The 26,501-nt window shown below is 32.3% G+C and overlaps 1 protein-coding gene across 15 annotated transcripts in view; it reads left to right on the top strand.

Moving 5' to 3' along the window:
- The window catches only part of sif (guanine nucleotide exchange factor still life), a 442,635-nt gene that overhangs the window by 308,784 nt on the left and 107,350 nt on the right, over positions 1-26,501 (top strand). For all 15 annotated transcript variants that reach the window (XM_089631932.1, XM_089631928.1, XM_089631958.1 and 12 more), the window contains 2 exons: positions 2,441-2,641; positions 20,384-20,608. In XM_089631932.1, coding sequence (XP_089488058.1) covers positions 2,441-2,641; positions 20,384-20,608 — 426 coding nt within the window. The remainder of the gene's footprint in view (positions 1-2,440; positions 2,642-20,383; positions 20,609-26,501) is intronic.

Genomic DNA, 26,501 nt, shown 5'->3' with positions numbered 1-26,501 from the left:
ACGCAACCTTCAAGAAACATACCAGCAACCTTCTTTCTGTCATGAAAAGTCACACTCAAAAATCCACACTTTGTAGTCTGCTAACGCAATAAATAATACAAATGAGTTATCTTTAAACTCTATACGGATAGTTAGGAATATGTATAAGGCTTCCTTTAAAAAAACATCTTCACTGTAAGCTTTTAAGTTCTATGTGAATTTTAGATAAAAAAACTTTCGAAATTACCTTCACTGATTTTCAAACTGAACATATTACAGACATGTTTGCATGTATTACAGACATTTTGGTGTGTAGTTCATGGAATTTAAAATATTATAGTTTGATAATTTTGACCGGAAACCTTCGAAATTTTCCTAACAACCCGTATGGAATCTACAAATAAATTATTTGTAATATTGCTTGAGTTAGTAGACCACAAAAGGGTGTTTAGGGCCGTTTTTTAGTGCTGATCCAACTACGTTGACTACCGCGCTACGAAGACAATATAATGAACTAGAGACTAGAATTCATACATAATGCTTGCGGACTAATTACTTAGTGCTGATCCAACTACGTTGACTACCGCGCTACGAAGACAATATAATGGACTAAAGACTAGAATTCATACATAATGCTTGCGGACTAATTACTTAGTGCTGATCCAACTACGTTGACTACCGCGCTACGAAGACAATATAATGAACTAGAGACTAGAATTCATACATAATGCTTGCGGGGTCATTTCTTACTGCTGATCCAACTGCGTTGACTACCGAGCTATAAGGATAGTACTAAGAACTAGAGACTCTTTCCCAAAATCATTAATTTACCGAACCCTGTTTTCAACATCTTATAAGAAGTTAGAATACTAAAAATACAACGCGTCAGCAATACGCAATTTCGCGTGATTAAAGTTCGTGTCATCAATATTAATTTATTATTCTGAAAGGCGTTAACAGCATTATGAGTCGCAAAGGACAAAATACCAACGCATGACATTACCATTCATCAATCAACCTCCTTACCGAAAAGAACTTCGTACAAGACTTTGTAGTATATTTCCTTTGTAAAATTGTGTCTTAGAATTTTATTACAGCTGGACACAACTTTTCACCAATACCTACACAAACTCTATTTACTATAAATACGTCACATCAGTACAATTATGTTTAGAAATAAATATACTTCTTTATCAGGGTAGATATTTTCACGAATGAGGAATACTGTTAAAAATGTGTGTAAGATATAAAATTTAAATTTCTGTTTCTGATCGGCGCACTAAAATTATTAAATTTCAATTTTATAATTAATTTGTAATAATGGTTTTTAACGATCAACGATAGGTAAACTGCTGTATGATTCGAATTTAGTTATGAAATAAGTAATGCTAAGGGCTTGCTAAGACAGACTGTCACCGAAACCCATCTTAGCAGATGTGACGATTTGTGATGATTCTCGGACGTCACGAACATGTCGTTTTAATGGAAAATCAAAAACGTCAAATGTTAATAATCATTCTTCATTTTATTTTTACTTTATTTGGAAAACCAAGGATCTAGAATATTTATGTAAATAAATATAAAAACAGGAACCAATAATGGTTTTCATTGAAGTGTCTTTATCAGTGATTACAAAAAAAAAGATATCTACAATTTTAGTCTAAAGATATGGGATGCTGGGAGAGAGAGATGGGGATGGATCTAGTTTGTGTGGAGGAATACGTATTGTGTGAATGTTATTTATTAATTTAATATTTGAAAATGTAAGGTGCTGCCTTGAATGTGTATTGTTTATAGTTAGTTATTGAGGGCGTCTTCATGCATGGTCTGTTTGCCCATAATCTGGTTCGTCTGATGAACATTCTTAATGGAATCCATTCAAGTAGTTCAGGGCAATCTATCACAAATAATATTGTTTTTTTTTTAATATCTTTCATATTTTTTATAAGTAGAAACAATGATATCCTCACTTCTTTGATTCGATTAAAATTTTAAAATTTAATTATTTGAATAATAATATGTTACTGAAAGAATTGTAAATATTTTAAATGTTTTTTGTTGTAGCTTTGTAAGTCTTAGGAATTTCTCCGGCTTTCCAGAAAAAACGCGGTTCAATCCTAGTGACTCAGTTTGGGGTGATAAAAATGTATAAATCGGATATAAATGTTGTTATACTAACGATGATAGTTTAGAAATTATACAGAATAAGGTTACTTAGGTTCACAATAACTGATTTAGTAAAAACGCGATACTAGTTGAGAGCAGGGGTGAGAGAAGAGAGCTTGAGCAAGTGAAACTACTTATATACAGTAAACTCTTTCTGTCTCACACTAACAACGCTCAAGTATTATTATCATGTTAACAATCCGACATCCACCCCTACTTAAATGAGAGGTAAACTTAAATGCCCTATTGTGTCGGCCTATTTGTTTTCTAAATGACCATCTCCCTTCTGTTGCAGTCGCTGTTGACCCACGTGTCCCGTGCCACCAAGGGCACCCTTAACAAGCTGGGCGTCTTCACAGTGTCCTCGTTCCACGCCTTCATCTGCGCGCGCAGCCCCTCGCTACTCAACAACTTGCTGGCCGGTCGGGGCGCCACCAAGAGGAGGCCTCCGATGCTCTCGCGGTCCAACAGCGGCTCGAGCAGGCGCTCTCTACAGGTAAAAATCTTTTTTCCCTTATTCAATGTCGCCAAAACCGTCCTATATAAATTTTCAGATAGTGACGGCACAGATGGCAGCAAATCTTTTAGATTTCGTTTGACATTATTTGTTTTTGTTTTTATTGGGTGGGATATGTCCTTCTCCTCATAAATGCTCTCCTCTCCTTTATTTTGTTATAAATATATATATTTAGTTTATTTAACATTAAAATGTTGCAAACATTACACACATTTTAAATTGAGGATTATATATGTCAACGGAAATTTCTCATAATATCGCCCTGGCAATAAACCACAAATCAATTTCGTAAAGTTGCTGAAAATTACTTGGTCACTGTATTAAGTCACTTATCATACCCTACCGAGTATTTATGTTTAAAATGTACGATACAAAATTACGCACTTAAAAATAGCTTAAAATTATGATCATGTTGTATATTTTAAAATGTGATTATTTTTCGCAAGTAGATAGGTACCTATTAAAAAAACGCTTCAATTTGTTTCTTGTGCCAACAAATATAAAGATTCTTGAAGATCCAGAAGATGGCGGTAATTCAAATCAAATAATTAAATACATCTGTTTGAATTTCACTTTTTTCGTGAAATAATGCAAATATTGGAGGCGGAAATTTACCCACTCCGCCTCATGGATCGAGTTGAAACTCGGCAGATACACTTGTTTTTTATCATGATGCATTCTGTTACTCTGGTACGCGGACAAATAACAAATAACAAATGGGAGGATGGTTCAATCGTCAGTTAAACCAAAAAATATATATAACTTCTCAGGCCCATTCTGTCAGAAGGTCGGATTAATTCTAAATTAATCTTGCTTCCTGTAAATTGAAAACTCTTCGTTTCTAGGCAACTTGTGCAAAAACTGTAAAGTAGGTATTTTCATTGCAGCTCCCACCCACTAAACCAGTACCAACTTGTACGATGGTTATTATTTCTTGTAGGGTCTTACATGCCTGCAAAGTAAAGTGGACAGGCGTTGTCGCAATATTTTCCAAGAAAAGTGAGTAAAATATTTTAGCGCTGAGTAATTTTTGAAATACCGTTTTAAATCATTTCTCAAGAGCATTTTGCTGTTTCAAGATGAAATTAGCACTTCTATGATTACTCATCCGTATTTTATTGATAGCGTGATTGATTGTCAGAAATTAAACAAAAATGAAACGTTCTTTCCTCATACGAGTATCCACTTGTTTGGAAGATATTGCAGATTCATGGTTTTAAGTTTGTTTTCAAATAGAGTTAAGTCATATTTGGTTTAAACATTGAAAAGCATGTTATTATTTATTATGGTAATAGTAAAGTTTAGGAAACATTTTGTTGTAGGGGAATCTGGATTAGATCGTCAATACATTACTTAACAGAGTCTTAATTCATTATCAATCGTCACTCAACCAAATAATAAGAATACCCGTTCTCCAATCGTATTTTTAAAATTTATTTACGTATATCCACCCCGGTGTGATAAAGTGATCACGCGTTCTCTCTTACTCTCCTGATAAAGTGATCTCGCGTTCCTTCTTACTCTCCTGATAAAGTGATCACGAGTTCCTTTCTTACTCTCCTGATAAAGTAATCACGCGTTATCTCTTACTCTCCTGATAAAGGGAGAATGTACAAAAAATCCCTAAATCCGATATGCTTTTTACAGCAATATCGTCGTTTGGTTTTTATTGCTTTTTTAATGGGTTGAAATATCAGTAAAAACGTGTTCCGCGTACTTACGAAGAAACACATTTGAATATAAATCTGTCGACAGTTCCACACGTTCATTGCAAAATTGGTGAAATAAAATTGCCCACCCAAACCTATTCACTATTCACACACGTTTCGTGACGTTCACAAGAGTTCATTGATCATTCAAATGGTAACCTTGTATAGCTTATACTCGTAAATAAGTATGGGTGTACGGTCATGAAAAGGTACAATTTTAGGTTCAAAAGGTAGCAGGTTGGGAAAGAAGAATTCCACGGCTCTCCGAGAATTCCGTTTGCAGAAACGTAAAATTTGTTGGAAATTTTCACAAACAGTTTCACAAGCCAAAGCAAAAACGAACCAAAAATCAAAAATAAATGTCGTACGAAATTACGTAAATAAATTGAGCGAATTCAAAAAATTCTTTAAATTATTGACGCCACACGCACAAAGAAGTCATTTTGATTCCTTCCCTCCTACAATTTAATCCTCGATAATTATATAGGTACTGCCACTATGAAATGAGCAGAGGTTTTTGTGACCCTATTCTCTGAACGTAATTATGGTTAAGTCAAAGAACGCCTAATTTTCAGTAAAATTATTTTTAATTAATAAAAAAATACACACGGATTACTTTATAAAAAGCATTATTACTCTTTTTTCAAATTTATTAACTAAATATTTTTGTTAATAACGTAACATTTTTTTGTAATAAATTAGATAGAACTATTAAATTAAGGTCGTACCTATATAATAATAATAATATTTGTTCTCCATTTTTAATTCTTTTTTTGTTAAAACTCCATCTTCACCAAAAATTAAAGGTTTATATCCGCCACTCCATACTAGAACCACAACTCCGGCTTTGAGCTCCCTAAACCAGGGCCCTATTTATTATTTATATTTTTTAATATTTACTGGAGCTATTTCTAGAATTTTCACTACCTTGAGGTATTCAAGCAACAATAAAAAGGATGGGTTGTTTCATATAATTTGAACAATTTTTCAAAATTTCAATGTTCATTTGCGGGTTTTCTGAATATTCTATTCAAGTTCTGTTATTATATGATAATAGGCCAGTTACTTGACAGAACTGAAATTATAACAGTGCTTGAAAAGAATTTCCACAGAACTTGAAAATTGACTTTGAAATATGAAGAATTGTTCAAATTCTCTGAAACAACACGTCGGTGTAGCTTTGCTGGGTCGCCAAACGCCGATGACTACTAAACCTCTTATTAAAGTTGAAAAATATTTACATAATTCCACTCCTTATAAAATTAACAGGTTTCAGAAACATAACAATGTTTAAAAAATACTATAGATCAGTTTATAGAATTTGAACAATTCAAAAAAAAAGTGGATTTTCAAGTTCTGTAAAATTTCTATTCAAGGTCTGTTTTATTTCAATTCTGATAAAAAACTGGCTCATAATGAAATAATAAGGACGGGTTGTTTCACAGAATTTAAACAATTCATCAAATTGCAAAGTTGGTTTTCAAGTTCTTTGAAGGTTCTGTCTAAGTTCTGTTATTATATCATTACTGGCCAGTTATTTAAAAAAAATGAAATAATGACAGAACTCGAATAAAACCTTCACAGAACTTGAAAATCAACTTTGATATTTGATGAATCGTTCAAATTCTGCGAAACAACCGCACGTAACTGAACTTGAATATAAGTTTCACAGAAGTTGAATTTTATATTCTAAATTTGATGAATTGTTCAAATTCTGTGAAACAACCTGTCCTAAATAAAATAATAAAAGTTTAATATTATTCAGTACCTAGGCCAATTAAAAAAATAAAAGTTTCATATCGGATGGTAATATTACAAGTAATTTATTACTGGCAATTAAGATGATTATTAAAAAAAGGGTTTAGAAGCATGTAAGCGATTTCAAAATAAAGGTTTTTTCAGTACAATATTTAGAAAATAGGGCACTTTGAGAAAAAAAAACATGTTTCGCCTCGGGACCCAATAATTCCATTGAATGAAGAATAATTAGGAGGATGTATCGTTGCGATTTACACATTTTTTAATGAGCGTCATGATATATTTTTTAATACATCATGTATATAAACACAATATTATGTATGTTAAATTGTGCAAGGTTTTTATTATTACTAAATTATATAGCTCATACGGATTCGTTTTTTTTTTATTTAAAAGTACGCTAGTTGTTGAATATAGCGAGAAATAGTCTGTTAGTCGTAGCTTTAGCAAAAACCTGCAAATTCGCGAAAAGTTGTCTAAACTAGAAGGAAAAATTACATTTGTGACTTCACTGTAGACGCACACTTTCATGTTTTACCATACCTACTGTATTATTTTAATATAATTTATTCATTGTGTGATGTGAGCTTTTCACGGGGAAAAGTTATCGTTGTTAATTTCACTTCTTATCTGCCCTGATGACGGACACTGTAACGCTTTTCTAAACTAAAACGAAGAAGCGAAAATGCGTAATAACCCAAAAAGTATTCATGATAATACTTTAAAAGAAGCTGATTTATTATTGACAGTAATTCATGGATGATAAATATTTCATAATATTCGCGTTTGTAGAAAAAATATTAAACTCATTTTCCGTTGAACTTGGATTTATAATATATAAGCCATAGATACTTCAAATTATTAAAAAATACAGTCAATTTCGTGATTGATAAACAATCCATTCAACCACAAAATCAAAGCTTATTTACATATGTGTTTACCTATTGAATGTAAAAATTCCTTTTGAAAATGTTTCGAATTTTTATATTAAAATATATATAGTACGAGGAACGGGTAACTGTATCCAACCCTGTTCTACGAAGCGCTCTCAAATATATTGACGCTTTACAACGTATGTTATATATTTAGTGTGAAGTTATTTAAAATGTTTTCTGGCGATTGCATCTCTTTCGCACCTTCAATAAGTGCTGTGATATGTTTCATTTTTTTCATTAATTTTATTTTGGTGTGCAAAATTTTTTGACCGTGAAAACAATTTTGTGGTAAATTTTCAGTGTAAACTGTTTGAACACGTCATGAGGTCTACAATATCAAACGTTAGTCAATTTTGACACAGAATATCTGTTTTAAAATGAACAAATTTATTTCCGTACATCAATTCCGTGTAGATTTACAAGGAGTGTGAAAAAACGAATGAATTTGATGGTTTTTTCGTATTTATGTCGTTTTTATTTCTTTTGACATAATCGTGTCAGTAGGTATTCGTGTATAGAAAACTCTTTGGGATTGTCTTTGTTCTTCTTTCCTGAAAAGTTCCGATACGAACCTTTTACTGTTATCTTTATATTGCCTATTTATTTTCTCTCAGTTGCTTCCATTGTTTTCAATGAAATAGCATTTTATTACGAAAAAAATTCTTAAGTTTTATTTATCTATGATATCTTACAAATAACGTATTGGAATGGATTGTGTTATTTGGCTTTAGATTAAATAGGTCATACATTACAAAAGTTATTTACGCAAAATCTTAACTCAAAATCTGCTATGTAGATTCCTTATATCTTAAAGATTGAATTTTCCATTGTGCTATTTGTCAGGTAGAAAAAGGTGTATCTTTTCACGAATAAGAAGTAGTTTTCAGTAGTTTTAGTTTTGTAGAAAATACTCTGAGGTGTATGCCGCATTGATCAGAAAAACACCGGAATATACTAGGAAATCATAACCAAAATGTGTATCAATATAACGTTTATCAATAAATCACTGCTCGGTTATAAATAAACTGTTGAGTTTTTCCTAACATCTACAGCATGAATTTGCTCCTTCTATCCCTTACAAAGACGCTTGGAAAAGCATTTTAATAAATGTATACGTACAATAAAAAGGTATTCTGTAGGATTTAAAAACGAAAACATGTTTTTCTATTCGTGGGAGCATAATCTTAAATTCTTTTTTTCGACAATTTTTCATGTTTCTCAAAAAGTCTTCAATGCCTAAAATCAAATAATTATAAAATAGGTTGTCATAAAATTTGGTTATCTTTATAATAAAGAGTAAAAAAAATTATATGAGAGATTTTTTTTTCTTTGTGTAAACGACATTACTTCTTATGCTATTTGAAACGGGAAATACATACGACTGATATTCCTACTAGAATTATGAATTATTCCTATGGCCATTTATCACGGCAAGCTTAACATCCAAGATGAGAGCTTATAGTCACCGTTAGGGTTTCTTAAATAAATTTCAAAGAAGATCTCGTGTCACCGGGGGACATACAACTATGTAGATGTAGATTATTATTATATTATCAATTTATTTTTGGTTTCCCTTCTGGCCAAAGAATATATAAATTATGTAAAATTTTGCTAGAGTTAAAGGGACAATTTATTGTGCCGAAAATGTGTTAGTGAAAACTACGATAATGACACATGAATAATTGTTTTGTTTCTTAAATCTACCATTGACGACGTGAAAATTGTTTTTTTTTATTAAAATTGTAGTCAATTAAAAACTTCACTAGAGACCAAAATTTCAATTACGTCATTTAACTATAACTAATATTTTAACTACCAAAAAACAAAACTAGTGCAGTGAGAAAAAGATTTCGAAAGCTGGAGAGTCTTTAAATTCAGGAGAAGTTGGGTAGTAATTACTACGGATTACATTAGCGGGATAATTAGAAGTCACGTTTATGGTGATATAGCGGAGCGAAGGAATGAAAATGTGAACTAGAGAGATTGCAAGGTTATTTAAAGCCATACAATAATATTATAATTGTGGATGTTATTTTACGATGATGGATAATTAACTGACTTGTTGTTGTATCTTAGCAAATGAAATAATCAAAATATGAGCAGGATAATGTATACTATATAATTAGCAAGGCACATGCAAGCTATGATTTATATCATTATATTAATATTGCGATGGATGTGAGTTAATGTCAAATCAGCACGGTTAAAGCACCCAGTGACGCCCAATAAAAAAAAATTGGTACTTTAGTGATATTTGGGCTATTGTGCTGAATGTGAAGATGAAAATGCGATCCAGGAAGACATGAAGCAAAAATTTTAAAATATATCACATCTTTTTTTCGCCATGAGTATAAGTTTATGTTTGAAGGGTAGTAAGGAAGTAAGATTATTGTAACCTAGAACATATTGTTTTTAACGTCAATATAAATTTATCATTAACATATAAACTTTATAATATTATGATGGGTAAGTTTGTTTAGGGGTGATTCATAAAGGTTTTTGTGATATCTGTGGAGTGTGGGAATAAGAGTGCGAAAAAAATAAACGTTTAGTTTTTAAAACATTATGATAATTGTATCATGGCGTGAGTTTATGTTTGAGAGGCGATTAGAAAGTTTGTTTTGATATGTGCTGAGTGAAGAGAGTAGAGTGAAAGTGTTTAATAAAGAAATTGCTAGGTTTTTCAAAGCATTGTAATGATATTATCAAAATGGGTGTGGTGTTCATTCGCTAGGGGAGATTAGGAAGTTTTTTGTTAAATATGCGGAGTGTGGAGTGCGGAATAAAAAAATTGCAAGGTTGTTCAAAGATATATGATAAATAACAGATATGGTTTTATTAAAAAATATGTAAAAATCCTTATGGAAAAACTAAACACACATGACATCATCAATTAAAAGCGGTAACTTCGTTAAACTCAAACATATTTATATAATTTAACTAAACCTCACCATAGTACTTAAGACATATTATTTTTACACTTTATAAAATTATATTTAACTCCTACACCAAAGTCAAGACCCAGTTTTCTTTATTGGCGTAAAAATACTTAAGGGAAGTCCTGTTTTAATTGATCCCTTTTTGCATTTCGTCTTTCGTCAGCAAATTTCGTTTCTGGTTTCAAGATGGTGACCGTTTAAATGATTCAGTTAAGGCGATGCACTACGTCGTGTAATATTTTAAATCGAGTCGTTATCAACAACACCTCTTATGTAGGTGGCGATAAAGTTTAAATTCCCGCTTACCACCATCCGCCTGTTTTGATATATGTAAGAAAAAAACATGGCCAAAAAGTGCCTTTTATTTTATTTTGTGGATATTCAGGCATAAATATTTATTTTTTTCCGATCATTTTATAAATAACTTAATTTGCCACATTATACAATAAAATCATAACCGACAATGGGTTCGTAAGTAGAAGATTTTGAACTTTAAAGCAGTTTTCATAGGCCTTATAAAATTTTTTTTCTGTACTTATAAAAAGACTTATCAAAAAAATACTCGATTATTTCAAAGGCCAAGATGTATTCTACTCGCAGTATTTAATTAAAGCATCTGAAAAATTTCTAGGCGACCAAATTTTCAAACCAAAAACACATGATTTCGCATTACTACGTAGTACATCGCATTAAGATGGTTTTTTCCAAAAAAATAGTTTTGTTTATTTGGACGGATTTTTTTCAAAAGTGTAGTACCTAACTGCCTAAAGAAAAGATGAAACAAAAATTTGTCACCAAGACAGTAACATTTTTCGGACAAATTGTATAATTTCTTATCCAAGTATTTTATTTTATTTATTTTATTGATACATGATTTAGAGAAAACATGTGGTTTTCTTGTGATATTTCACCCTCCATGCTAGGGATGACCCTGTGTTATGGCGGGTGAATTTTACATTTTGCGGACATAAAATCTATACATTACTATAATATAAAATAGAGAAATAAGAAAAATGATGTATAGCTAGTTTGGGTTGCAAGAAGAGGATGAAGAAGTTAGAGAATTATAAGAAGATGAAAAATTTGAGAAATTATTAGTAAATAGTTCACACTTATTAATTATGTACATACTATACCGCTAAGTTAGGGAATAAGGCTATATTATGTTTTGTCTTAAAGGTGATTAAATTGATAGAGTGTAGAATGAACCTAATTAAAATTCTTCTGATTTCAGAAAAAATTCTGGTTTTGATTTATTGAAAAACATAAATTAGAACTATACATTATACTTTTTTGCCGCAAATTTTACTGTTCACAGAACAACTAGTGTTATCACAATGGCTTAGATTTTATCTTTGAGGGGTGATTATAAGGTTCATCGCGAAATGTGCGGAGTGTGAGAATGAAATTGTAAAATTTTCTGGGTTTTTCAAATCTTTATGATCATATTATCACGGAGTTTGTGTATGGGGGGTTATTGGATAATTCGTGGTGGCGTGAGTGTGGGGATGAGAATACGAACAAGAGAGACTAGGGTTGTGGAAAGCCGTGACATCATATGAACTCGGATCGTATTAAATATAACGTGGGTATGTGCGGCATCCTTCTGAGTAATAAAGCTGAGTTGTACGTGATATAATATGCATACATGTTTTGTCAGCATTCATTACCGTGAAATGGAAAATAGAAATGGAAACATTATTCGTAAAACAATGCTAAAACATTATCAAAACTGAACTCTTTGAGTTTATCTCTATAATGTACAATATGTTTAGTTAATAATTTTTAGATAAATGTGTTATGGTGTATTATTATATTTTGTTTATGTAAAACAGGTATGTACAAGTTTATAGCTTAATCCTAACGCCCACAATCATATTTTATAATTTAAAACATATAATTTACACGGAATTTCAAAAATTTGTAGTACTAATGGGAAACTGGTGAATCTGCATCACATTTGAATTCGATTTTGCGTTATGTTACATGTTTTCGAGTAAATCTTGTCCGAAGTTGGAATTTTTTAGGTAAAATTTGAATAAAATCGATCACTAGGGTGTTAATATCAGCTGTTGAATGTCTTTTAAAATACTTCGAAGGGTAGACCCGGCTAAATCCAAATCTTTAATTGTCAAAAAAAAAAATTATGTTTTTTTGTGATGTAAATTCATCAGTTTTCCGCGTGTACTACGAGTTTTCGGATATCATGTATAACTACATTTTCAAAATTGATGTTTTTCTTCAACAAAATATTGAACTAGGATTATTGTATCTTGGGGCACGGAGCTGCCCGGATAGGTGCTACGTCACTGTTTATCCATGCCTTAGGTACCTTTGTTAGTCAAAGCATTTTACTGCCGGAAACATGTAAATTTAGTAGTTTTACATACTTAATCTATATTCTAAGATGTATTCTGAGTAATATACTAAAATTCATGACATTACAAATTACAACCCTTACGACGCGACAGTCCAGTTTATAATCCCTTAAGGAAGGACGGCCCTAATCATGTCTGTGTTTCATGAAGGTATTACCTGTCCTTGAGAATGGTCTCATTCCAGAAATTAATGCCCATTATGATACACATTTGCAATATACCAGTTTGTGTTATAGCATTAAGCCTTCGATGGCAGGATTAGGTGAATTATTACAATTTAAGTTTGTAACCCTTATTAAGCTATGAACTTAATGAGGTTTATGTAATCGATATCCCATGTATAAACGTTCAATATACATTCCATTAATAAATTTGAAATGAGCTTCTGAAGAATCACTGAAAAATAATTTAATTCTTTCGAAACTCATCTATTATCATGAAATATATTTTTTTAAAGCCTTACTATAATTTATATTCAATTAAATTATAATTTCTTTTAAAAAACAGTTTATTTTTGAACAAGTTCTGCTATGTAATTAATATAACGCGTGACAGCTGTTTCGTCTTCCGAAGGCAATATCAAACTTCGGAAGACGAAAAAGCTGTCAAGCGTAATAATAATTACACTGCAGAATTTCCTTTATATTGTATATTCCTCTATTCATCGATAATTTTTCCTTTGCAGAATTTCACACAAAATTTGGCATATCCCGTATTATGGTGTTCAAAGATTGTTACATACAGAGATACATGGTAAAGAAAAGTATTAATTAACCCACATTAAATGATGAAATAATCAATAATCTCAAAATATAAAAAAAACAAACGTAAAAATTAAAAATCGAGCTTTTTAAATAAAAACTCTTTTTTAAATTAAATAATAACATATATATATATATGTATATGTAAAATAAAAACAAAAATAAAATTTAAATCGGAGTTCTACAAATTAAACTTGAAAACAATAAATCATCTTGATATAAGCAGCAACTAACAGCTGGTCTTCAACTTGTATTTTCTTAACAGAAATTGCGTTCATTAGTTGTGTTTAAATGTCATGAAAAAGAAGCTTAACTGCTTCTTTGAACTACGCTCGAAGCTCTAGGGAAGTTACTCCCGGTTGCTGAAAGTTTTTCAGAAGTGGAATCTACTGTATCGCACAACGGTAGCAGTTATATTGTTTCACTCTGTTCAGACTGTTAATCCATTAAAAACGTCAACTTCGAGAAGCCGGACTGGATGTGATTAAAAAGGGCCGATGTTTAATTAAAATCGCATGGAAATGAAATGCGTTGTTTTTTTCCAAACACTATTTGTCAGAAATACTCATACTTCCTGTCGACCTTATACTTATACTAAAAAATAACGTTTTCTCTTGTCTTACGTTTAAAAATCAATATCACAACAAATAATGTTCTATGACTGCCTTCCTGGTCGAAATGTAAAGCTCTCGAATAGCATTTCGTAGGTCCAGGTTCAAATATCTGCGTAAAGTAATTTGTGTGATTTGATGTTATTTCAAAATGTATCCATTAAAAATAATATAAAGCATATTTGCGACCAGTTCGGTAGATACTCTCAATATTGTCTTGATTTAAGACCACCATTCATAATAGAAACGTTGCTTCAAATGACTTTAGCCGTGTTTGGTGACCAGGTACTTCCCCACATTCCTCTCTCTCATCTCCTTCCCTCCCCACCACCTTCAGCTTCGTAATATATCGCAATTGGAGATGCAATGTTTGTGAGCATTTGGGACTCTTGTTCGATACTCACATAAAACATATGTTTAAATATACATGCAGTTTCTCAACCTCTTCTACCCATTAGCCCTTCCTTCTACAGAATAAGCAAGAAAACTAGAAGTGCCTTCTATAAATGGAAACAAATGTGCCACTGAATTGGTAGGTATCTTTTAGCACGTAGTCTGTCTCTCTTAAATTTGCCTGAATTTTTACATCGCCATCCCATTTATCAAAAAATATTTTGTAAGGAAATATAGGCCTCCATTAAGCTTTCATTTGAATCACACGCCCACAAGGCACTTCTTGTGTTATTCTTTATTCTATATTTCCTTAAACGGGGTATCACATAAAAATGCAATAAATACAACTTTGAAGTAACATATTCCATACTACATTCTGTAGCTCTAGGCAGCACGCTTATTTAGCAAAAGCAAATCAATATCACCACCTTAATTACTGTCAGGTGTTACATTCACCTTTCACTGCGAAATGTACATAAATAATGTGACAGCATGCCTCACGTCACCAACATTCTAGGGAAAATCACCTATGAGATGCTTATTATTTGAGTTTGCCTAACTTTTCCTTTATCACGTTTAATAATTGTACCCATAATTGTATAATCCAACACAATATTAAGTGTATTTTATTACAATACGGGTATCGCGTTATATTAATGAAAAAAGTAAATCGGAAGGAATGAGGGTAAACCTTAAATTAGTTACGTATTATAAGTGAACACTTTTAAAGAGCAATAAAATACATACACACTCAAAAATAAAAGATAAACCTATAGCTGCTCAGCATTATTTATGAATGAAATTAGAATTTTTTTTACACAGCCAAGAAATCTTCAGTGAATAGGGGTATTTTATTATCACTTGATCGAATGAATGTTCTCTATCCAGCATTTTGTAATCTATGCAGGAATCAGTTATATTTTTCTTTTCTTGTATTAGGTGTTTATTATTAAATAAGTGTGGCATCAAGAAATCGACGTGCGGGAGTGATTTTGAGTTTCATTCGCTTCGCGTCTAATTCAATTTGCGACTGTTTGTTTTAACGGAGTTTGTTTTAAGAGCAGGCTCGGCCGCTGCATTTACTGTTTGGTGGTTCACAGAGCACCAAATCAAAAACATAATTTATTGTACCTACTTACAATCACACATTTTTTAAAACGTCGAGGATATTCAATTACATAACATCAAAATAGCGATAACAGAATATTTCTATATTATAACATACAATACAATACTAAATAAACACTTTGTTTTGCGGCGCGCATGTATCTGAAGTTTTCAAATGAGCACCTAACAACTGAAAAAATAGCTAACAATTTGCAATGACTAAATAAGTTCCTCATCGTGTAATATTTTAAATTGAGCCGCTATCAATAACAACCCTTACGTAGATGGCAATAAGGTTTAAATTCCCGCTCAACACCATCCGCCTGTTTTGATTTATGTAAGAAAAAAACATGGCCAAAAAGTGCCTTTTATTTTATTTTGTGGATGTTCCGGCATAAATGTTTATTTTTTTTTCGATCATTTAATAAATAACCTAATTTTCCACATTATACAATAAAATCATAACCGAAAATGGGTTCGTAGTAGGAGATTTTGAACTTTAAAGCAGTTTTCATAGGCCTTATACATTATTTTTTTCTGGGCTTATAAAAAGACTTATCTAAAAAATACTCGATGGTTTTAAAGGCCAAGATGTATTCTTTTTTTAAATTTTTTATAGTGAATACCTCACAAGAGTCCCAACTGCTCCCGTCTGGAGCCAGTGAGACTATGGCATCCCCAATTGGGGGATGTTGTGAGGCTGAAGGTAAGTGGGGAAGGGAAAGAGGAAGGTGGGGAAGTACCTGGCTATTCAGATCTAGTCACTAAACACGGCTAAAGCCATTTGGAGCAACGTTTCAATTCTGAATGGTGGTCTTACACCAGGGCGATACTGGTAGTATCTTCCACTCTGGAACGTGCCGCAAATATACTATATATTATTTTAATTAATTTTTAATTAATTAATCGTGAAATAACACAAATTAATCAAATAAAATTTATTTGCGCACGCCGGGTTCGAACCCGCGACCTTCGGAATGGCAGTCCAATGCGTTACCACTGGACTATGCCGGCCGTCATACTATATTCTACTCGCAGTATTTAATTAAAGCATCTGAAAAAATTTTAGGCGACAAAATTTTCAAACCAATAACTTATGATTTTGCATTACTACGTATGGCATCAAATAAAATACGTGCATTATAATAATTCATGAGATGTTAGCTAACCCGTCTACGTATGGTTGCATTTTGCAAGCGATATATTACCATCTCGTTCAAACTATATTATATGAAATACTTTCTCCGGAATGGTTCAAATGATTCCGACGCTGTTCGTATTATTCCACAGCGTTGCACGGTTGCCGCCACTTTTTGGTACATTTTAACAGTTTGACTGTGTTTTGCTTGGTTTCATACAAAATCCAGAAATCCATACAATCACGTTTCGCTCGGATCGGAACCTACTTCTCCAGGTAAATCTCCTGCGCGGAAAAGACACGCTTACGAAATTCATCTGCTTTGATAGATAATTAATTTAATTTCTAACATTTTTAAAAGATTGTGTCTAATTTAATAAATAAAAATATTCAGGAGGATAACGGTGTGAACGAGTGAACTTTAGGACGAGCCCCGTCTGTGTAAGAGTTGCAAGAGCGAGGAACCATAGTCCAACACATGCCACCATAAATAATAATTTTAAAAGTTACTTAAATTGCGCTTTGGATGGAGCTCTAGAAACATGTAAAATTTAGTTTTTTTGTTAATTTAAGGTTAACCGCTCTACCTTAAGATATCATCGCAATTTAATAAAATTGTATGTGTTTTCTTATGTAGTATAGGGTCATTCATTAAAACATATAGGGATTTGTAGCGAGGCATATTTTATTTCCACCTGCTAAGACAATGTTGTAAGATCGGTTAAGGAGTTTTGAAAGTATTGAGCCATGTCTTAAAAAGAACTGAATGTCTAGTTTTATGGTGTTTTTAACTTGATGGGGATCATTGCTGGCAAGTTTCAAATCTGATAATAATCCATTGTTAACCATACGAACTGCTCTCCTCTACAAAGGGTCAAGAATATATAGGTACATTTATTTATAGATTTCAAAAATAATGAAACAAGCCTTCTCTTCAAGTAGCAAGAGAAAGAAACACAAAACATGCTTTGCAGAGAAAAAAATTAACACCAAAAATGTAGTTAATAAAGAAAAAGTTAAAAGTTTATTAAAAAAAATCCCACATAGGCAATGCCCGTGCGTGAAACGAGGAATACTGCCATGGTAAATAAAAACGCAGTGTCTTCCTTGAGAGACTCAAGGAAGACACTGTGTTTTAAGTTACCGCGGCAGAATATTTAATAGTTAATAAGCTTAGGCAGCATTACTTAATAATATGTTTTTATTATTGTATTTTACCGGGTGTCCGGGATTAAAGTGCACTAACTTCGGGTGATAAAAATAATAATATTTTTCCATAAAAGAATATTTATTTTCCTATTCAAATAATTCAACTTTTTTATCTAAAACCTACCTTAAAACGTTGGAATTTCGAAAAAGATTTTTTTCGTCTTTTCTACTTCTAAAATTACGTATAATCACTCCACAAAGTTAGTGCACTTATCCCCGGACACCCTGTATATGAGTATGTTCAAGGATGATGAAGCTGCTAGCCCCATACAGAGCGCTCAATTTTTTTTTTAATGCTAAGTTAACTCGGGTTTCAATGGAACCCCTACAAGTGTTAGAGGCTCACTCCAATCATTTAAAGGAAGCCTTTATTTGATATAATTCCATTGAATTTTACTGATCTGATATTCGTTTATCTCCATTTTGAGACGTTGAATTTGGCAGGTAAGAAACTCATGATAGTCAACTATTTCTGTCAAACCTACCCGTTTCACTCAAACTTATTTTCTGAAAGTGTGCCTGTCAAAAATATAACCCTTGTGTATACTGGACAGTGCTGCCAAGCGCACGTCCGATGATATCGTTGATGTATAACAAAAACAGCGTGGGTGACAGTACAGATCCCTGTGGTACGCCAACGGGCCCTCTACTGCGGTCTTTAAATATTCAAGGAAATACGTACGCATTTCAACTATCCCGGCTCTTAAACTATCCATAACACAAAACCAATTAGCGGTACCTACTATTTTTTCCTGTTCCAGCTGATTTAAATATACTTATTGAGACAGTTTCCAAATAAAGGGTAAATTAAAAATATTTCTTAATCTGTGCATACTAAACTATTTTAATATTAGATATGTGTTGGTTGTTGAATCACCGCAAATAAGTGTGTGCTTTAGTTGCAATGGGGTAACCATAATAGTTACGTATACTCCTGGTTCAAAGCGTCTTTATCCTCGTCGGTAGCAATCTCTCCATCACGTGATATTCTGGAAATGTACACTATGACATGTGTTGTAACCGCAACATTAATTGGAGATTACAAGATATCACACCGTCAATGACAACACAGATCTTATTTGACCATTCTGTTCAAACGGTGTATTAGTATTAGTTTGTGCAGTGATAATTATCATTTCGATTGCTTCCAACCTAATAATAATAATTTTGTTATTCGAAAAACATTAAAAAACCAATGAAGTTAATAGTTTGATATTCCGTGCAAATTTCTAAATGTTTTAATCAATCTAACAACGAATATCATCATTTTCAAAGTCTGTTATTCCTTATCATTGACGGGTCTTGGACCAATTTCTCCAACAAAACGCATCCAGTAGTCCCTGTCTTACGTTATTTAGGTAGATAAATACAGACCATTCTCTCTTCGGAAAGTTATTCGGAATGATTTTGTCAAAAATATTTATGATGTCTTAACGTTATATTGAAAGCATTACAACATTTTTTTATTGAACTACAATATTTAAAATAAATAACATGTGACCTAATTTTATTATTCTAATTCTAAATCTCCCGGAAATAGTAGAAGTTCCGATATTCGTACCTCGGTAGCCACCGTATCTAATTAATTTTTGTGTCTTCTTCTGTTTCATTTGTCCATTGTTAATTATTGATATTATTTTCAATAATTAATATTACAATGAATCATAGAGCTTCATTTATCCTAATTTTAATATTATATTTATTTCTTATCGCGACTTCCTATTTTCATCTTTTGATCATTTGATAAAAGACGACCTTTCATTTCCTTTCTTCGGTGCTTCGTTGAACTGCTTTTCAGCTATTATTTACTTACGATTCACATTCAGATAAAAATCTATCAATCATTCCGTACAAATAGAATTAGTGTGTGGCCAAAGATAAAAAAAAAACAATTATAGATAAATGTTCAACTAATTATTTGATTGGTTAGTTCAAAGGGTCAGTTAACATGGTGAAATATTGATTTTACGTAATTAAAATACGATGCAGATCTTTTCTGTATCTGATGTAAACTGATAAACGGCTAATCTGGCAGCACCGTAGAATAAAGAAGAATAAAAAAAATGTGATGTTTGTGTATTTTGTGATCCACAGTCTGACCTTTATTTGCCTAAACTTTTAGCACATAACTCCGTTTCATCATCATTATTAAATTTTCGTTTCGATCAAATAGGATGGCGATGTACGATGTCGGGCGAGTGTAAGAAAGAGATGTGAGGGAGAGAAAGCGCGTGCTAAATAGGCTTGAATCACCTTGAGTCAGTGGCAACATTGGTTTCCATTCAATTCTACATGGAAGGCATTTCCAGTATTTATCATCTACTCGGTGACGGCACGGTTACTAACGGACGTTGCCAACACAATAATCTTGCACATTATTTCAATGAGTATGAAATAGTACGGCAGAGCAGGTTGCATTTTAATATTGAATAGGTAGTGTAGGTAAGGTAGATACCCTATTCAATATTCAATATAGTTAGATACATAGTTAGGTACATTTTACAATAGAATGTAGATATTTTAGAAATAAATTTATAGTTTTCTTATAGAAAAGTTACGTTTATTTGGACAAATTGTATAATTCTTTATTAGAAATAAATTTAAAAAATACATAAATATGTGGTTTATAATTAAATGAGTATGTATTTAAGTACTTACTTTCAAAATTTACGAAAGTAAATTTTGGTTTTGATTTAATAAGAGAAAATTAGAAGCTTGCATTTTTGCACGCGGGGTCTACTGTTCACAGAACTAGTAGTTTTTAATATATATGTGTGTTGCAGATGTCCCGCGAAGAGGTCGACAAGACGATCAAGGTCTCCCTGCCAGACGCGGCGCACGCGTCCGTCGTACTACGCGAGGCCATGAGCGTGGAGGAGTTCCTGGCAAGCGCGTGCGCGCGTAAGGGTCTGGCGCCCATGGAGCACTTCGTGCGCGTCAAGAAACGGCGCGATATGGAGGACCACAATTACTTCGTGCCGCACCGCAGCGACCTCATCGAGACCTACGTAAGTCATTTAAGCCCGTAGTAATATGTGAGGCCACTGGCGCAAGAGTGGTTAAATCCCATATTTTAACGATGGAGAGAAGGGTGATTTAAAAAAATATCCGGTAAAAGTTATTGCTTTTTCTTAAGGGTTTTTACTCATCCTCATTTGTCTTTACGAATGTCTTTGGAAAAGTATTTTGAATAATTTATAAATTCTTAGTTCAATGTCTGATCCACAGACCATTATTGCAAAATCAATGTTTATTTTATGACCTTTTCTCCACGTCGAAATGAGGGTTGATAATTATCTTGAAAAAATAAGGTTCACACCATTATTATGCAAGAGGTTTCATGTAAAGTTTAAATTTTTTTCGAATTTAATGATGTATTATTTCCGATTTTTACAAATTGTTAAAATCTTAGCAAATGGAGTGGGTACTTAATTGTGCCTAACAAGTGTATTTGTCGGAGATCCCATGCACGTTTTTATAATTCGAAAGAGAAGACTTTTGCCAATCAGAACGCGGCAATCAACAATGCGAACTGTTTAACGACTCTGCATTGACCATCGACATATTCAACGTCACTGACAAACAGTTCAGCAACTATCTTTGGACGCATGTCACAACAAATTAAATCTGCCCTTTCAACATTTTATACTTACATTACCTCAAATTCGTAATGATCTCCATAATATATTGGTGCATAACCGTTTTATGGATAACATGAATAAATCAGAAAATAAATATGTACTAATCAATCAAACTAGAAAATGAACAAGCTAACTGAATCATAATCAAATTGCAAAATAGTCATTCTTTTTCTATATTAAATTAGAAAATATCTCAACGGTGGACTTTGCCACAATGACATTTGAGAATATCTCGAACGGTGGACTTTGCCATCATGACATTTGCACAACCTTAGATGAAAATCTTATATTTGATAGCTAAAATTTCTCGATCAGAGCTTTAGCTCATAACGTTTTTTTATCATTAACTATGGATCTTTGAAAAATTCATGTTATTAATAAAAAAATCAATCAGTTACTGCAATAAGCACTGTGTTCTCTATTTTGCAAGTGTTGAACTTACACAAAAGCATTTGCTTAAGTGCTTTTGTTTTAGCAGATATCTATATAAAATTGTACTTTTTCACTGGTCTCAATATATCACCTGGCAAAAGTATTAGCCCTTGACCTTTTCACGGGCTATTTTTACTTCTCTGGGATATTCAAGTATCGCGTCCTTTATGGAGTCCAACGCCTATCTATCTCACTGGAAATGAATGAATAATCAAAAGATATAAACACTTCCTAAAGTGGAGTGCTTCAACTAACCAACGTTATCAATTCCCAACAGGCTATCTTAAAATATATTTCTTTAATTTTATTTAAAAAGAAAGACAAATATTCCCGGGTTACGAATAACCTGACAATATTTGAAAATCTCCTACTACCACCACAGTAAGCTGAAAATGTTGCTTGTGTTGTGATGGAGGACTTAGCCAGCCGAGGAATTGAACACACTACGCCTGAGTGGGACCCAAGCGCGATGTCAACTCGGCCACCGACCGGTCATGTTTATATCATATATCACATTAGTACTTGTTACAAAAATTTTGAATTACAACATTTTTTTGTGAAACTGTTCGTGAGTGGGTTCATAAATGCTGAAAAGTTGTGATATTTTTGCAGTAGCTAAGCCGGAAAATCACTTACCCCCTGGCAAACATTTTAACTGGACCCTTCCCTAGTGTCGTCAGAAAATAACATCTAAAATTTATTCTGTCGAAAATATCACAAAAAATTGGGTCGCATGATAAATTTAAAAAATACAATGTATAATAAACTTTTTTTTAAATGGGGGAGAGAGTAATACATTCCAATGTTCTTTGAACAGCACCAACTGACGGATTGATTGTATAAAAATACATATATTATAATTTCCTTTTCTGTATAGATAAATATTTTTTAACTACAAAACATGTTCTCTCCACACTTTGTTCAAATCTCAGTAAAGATTAGAAAAAAATAGCAGTATTTTTACATGTTCTACTAAGGCCCAGAATATTAATAAATTAATTAAAAATACCCTGTTGAAAGGTATTGAGATGCTCAAGCACATCTGTCGAGTTTATTTCACTGAGAAGTTTCATATTTTAATGCAAATTTTCATGTTTCGAATAAAAAATGGTTTTTTAAACCTTTTACTTTGAATTGAAATCAACACTGTTTGAATTTGGGCCCACACCCTGGTTAGTTTCCTAGGATGCTTAGACATTTGCTATGCTATTGTTTGTTTGAAATGCAAACAAATATAAGCTCAAAATAGGTATAAGAAAATAAACGAGTTTAGTGTATTATTGATACCCCAATAGCAACGGGGTGACCGGGTTCATGGGGTGATGTTTGTCCAGATCCCGGTTGCGGATACGGAGAGGCCGATTGAGGGATACCCTTTGACCTCTCCACCCGGACTCTCTGTTCCAACCAACGCCTTGTACCGCAGTAGGAGGAATGGTTTCGTACGTCATGTCATAAATGTCATGCCCTGACCCCTCCAGATTACTACCCATCCCTCTTATCTTTTCTTATTTTTTTTCATATCCTTAAAATACCCTCCACATAGCATCCCCAAAGATGACATAGGCCCTTGGAAAAATAATTTTCCTCGGGGCCTCATATGTGGAGTTAATGTTAAAGAAACTTAAGGCGATGCACTACGTAGTAATGTAAAATCATTTGTTTTAGGTTTGAAAATTTGGTCGCCTAGAAATGTTTCAGATGCTTTAATTAAGTACTGCGGGTAGAAATACATCTTGGCCTTTGAAATAATCGAGTATTTTTTAGGTAAATCTGTTTATAAGACCAGAAAAAAATAATGTATAGGGCCAATGAAAACTGCTTTAAAGTTCAAAATCTCCTACTTACGAACCCATTTTCGGTTATGATTTGTTTGTATAATTTGGCAAATTAATATTTATGAAATGATCGGATAAAAATTAAATATTTGTGCCTGAACTTCCACAAAATAAAATAAAAGGCACTTTTGGCCATGTTTTTTTCTTGCACAAATCAAAACAGGCGGATGGTGTTGAGCGGGAATTTAAACCTTATCGCCATCTACGTAAGGGGTGTTATTGATAGCGGCTCGATTTAAAATATTACACGATGTAGTGCATCGCCTTAATAAAATGTAATAACACAATTCAGAAAAGACTTTCACAATACACAAAACTACAACATTTGTTAAATGTACAGTGTTTATTCTGTATTACGTATTCTGTGTCTTCCATTTCCTTAGAAGTATTATAGTTCCACAGTCATTGAATTTTTGTCTAGTTTCAACATTTTTGAACAATCGAATTCGAATTCAATTGAAATTTTTAACTATTTATCTTATGTCTGTCTTTTAGAGAATAGCTGTATAGAATAGAATAACTTGTACAATATTTTTGTTGATAAATTACATTGAGTATGACTGTTTCAAATCATTTACTACATGCTTACTTACATTATAATTTTAGTATTTTCATTGATAGATGCATTCACCATGGAAATGTGACAACTACCACATAATTTTAGCGAGTTTTTCGAATAAGACAAAAGGTCACAAGACCTCGTAAGAGATTCGGTGTTTTGATGCATATCGGTACAAAATCAAAATAAAAACTACTTCATTTTGACCATGACTCATGGCGCTATTTCAAGCAAAACCTAAAATAAATTACCTTTATTTTAGTACCTATATTTAAAAAAGTGTTAAGGATTAAGGATTAATACAAATATGGACGATAATAAATAAAACTACTTATGAAACGTAAAAGTACTATTTGATTTTTTTATTAATTTTGTCATTACATGCTTTCTCCGTATTCTATACATTAAAAAAGTGGAAAAAAATCCGAGCACGAACTGAACTCAAGAGACGGCAGTCTATTTATCACCTCCACAAATTTAATGCGGTCGGGTTTTGAAACCTGTTCTTAGATTGTACCTGACACACGTACTTTGGCAATTTCACCAGGTTTGTACATTGCATTTTTATCTAGTCCAACGATTTTTATTGTTATGTTAGTTATGTATTATAGAAAATTCGACAGATTTAGAACGGGAAAATGTAGTCATTCACTTTATTTAGTCAGTTAAGTACAAATTGTCGAACCTGTACATACGTTTAAGGGCTCACATACCCCTGCATGCGCTGAAAACCGAGTAAATTTGAAAAATTATTATTAAAGTTATATGGTGAAATTTTTTTTTATTGATTTCATGTGTTTTATAAAATATGAAATCTAACTTTCCAATTAGCGGAAAAAAAACATTTTTTATTATTTTACACGATTCTTTACTTTTTCTCGGTTTGCATAGGTTTGGGGTGTGCGAGCCCTTAATCAATTACTTAGATCAAAAGATATTGTGTTTATACCATATTTAGCCACACATTTAATTAAACAGTCTGATTTTGTAATTATTTTTATATGTTTGAGATTAGATTTGTCATGTCTTAAATAGCTGGTGTTAGATATGTTTTGGAAAATATACATAAATTTGAACCAACATTGAAAAAAAATCTGATCTGAAGGAAACTGTTTCTTCCATTCTGAAACTTTACTGGCGGAAACTTATAAGTGGAACGTAAAAGTGATGCAATGAATTGCACAAAAACACGTATAGGTTACGTACACTATTTAATTAACAGTAGGTACTAAGTATCTACAGTGCATTAAATTCTAGCACAGCGATTTTACTGATGAGTGTACGATTAACGAAACTAATGTGAAAAGTTTAAGTTCAGCGATATCAATGGTGTAAAGAAAACGATTTATTGAAGGAACCACCAAAGAAAACATTTGGATATATTAATCTACCGAACAGCGATAAGCTAACGCAAATATAGTAAAGTTACCTACTAGAGAAAATAAGTTAACGCAAACATAATGAAGTTATCTACTAAGAAGATTTATTTCGCTTAACGTGTTATCCAAAACTTGTTATTATTATCGAGATAATCCTAATACTGTAAAGCCAAATTTATTTTACCATTTATTTTTGCCACAACAAAATATATTTTTACCCTCCAACAATTTTATAAATCAATGGATAACGCTTAGGGCTGTTTTTGTCGCAACCAAAAGAAACTCCATTCCCTTTTTAATGTTTTTTCAATAATTACATTCTAACTTGAATACCATTTTGTTGTTTTTATTGTTATAGTCAGTTTTAATATTTTTTAAAGTTTAAATATTTCCTATAATCGCCCCAAATTTATGGACGTGACCAATGACCTCACTAATCACCAGTCACCACTCTCCAAAATCCTACGTTTTTTTCAACCGGTGATGTATTTTGAATGGGAGTCACTAGGTAAAATGTTAGCATCTCATCACTCATGTTACCGTATTGAACCAAAGTGCCAAAATATATCCATGACCACACTTAATAAAAAATTTACCGGTGTTTTAAAAACTGCCTTACTACGAATGAAATGGATCAGAAAAATGCTTCCTTTTCACTTAGATGAACTGAATTTTGTTCCGGGGGTCATTTTTATGCAAGCATAATAGTTTAGTTGCTATGATCAGATAAATATTTGCTGTAAAATTTAATGTATTTAAAATTTTCTTACAGTTTGGTGACTCAACCGCATTTATTGTCTTTAAATTACATGATAGTTTCTTGAATTTTTCCTTTGTGGTACCTATTATGTTCGAGTTATTATAATCAACAAGGATAATATATCATAATATGTATAATTGTAAGTTTATATTATAAACATAATAATGTGAAAGCAGATTACAATATAAATATTTTTGTGCTTTTATTTTGACACCAACCTCGAAATATCAATATAAATTGTACATCAATGCCCATCACTACCATTAATTTTCCAAAATATTAATTATAATAG

Source organism: Hesperophylax consimilis, chromosome 1 (genome assembly GCF_061612785.1).
Source record: "Hesperophylax consimilis isolate HC1 chromosome 1, BYU_Hcon_1.0, whole genome shotgun sequence".
In the NCBI taxonomy this organism is placed as follows: Eukaryota; Metazoa; Arthropoda; class Insecta; order Trichoptera; family Limnephilidae; genus Hesperophylax; species Hesperophylax consimilis.
This window is presented reverse-complemented; position numbering and strand designations above follow the sequence as displayed.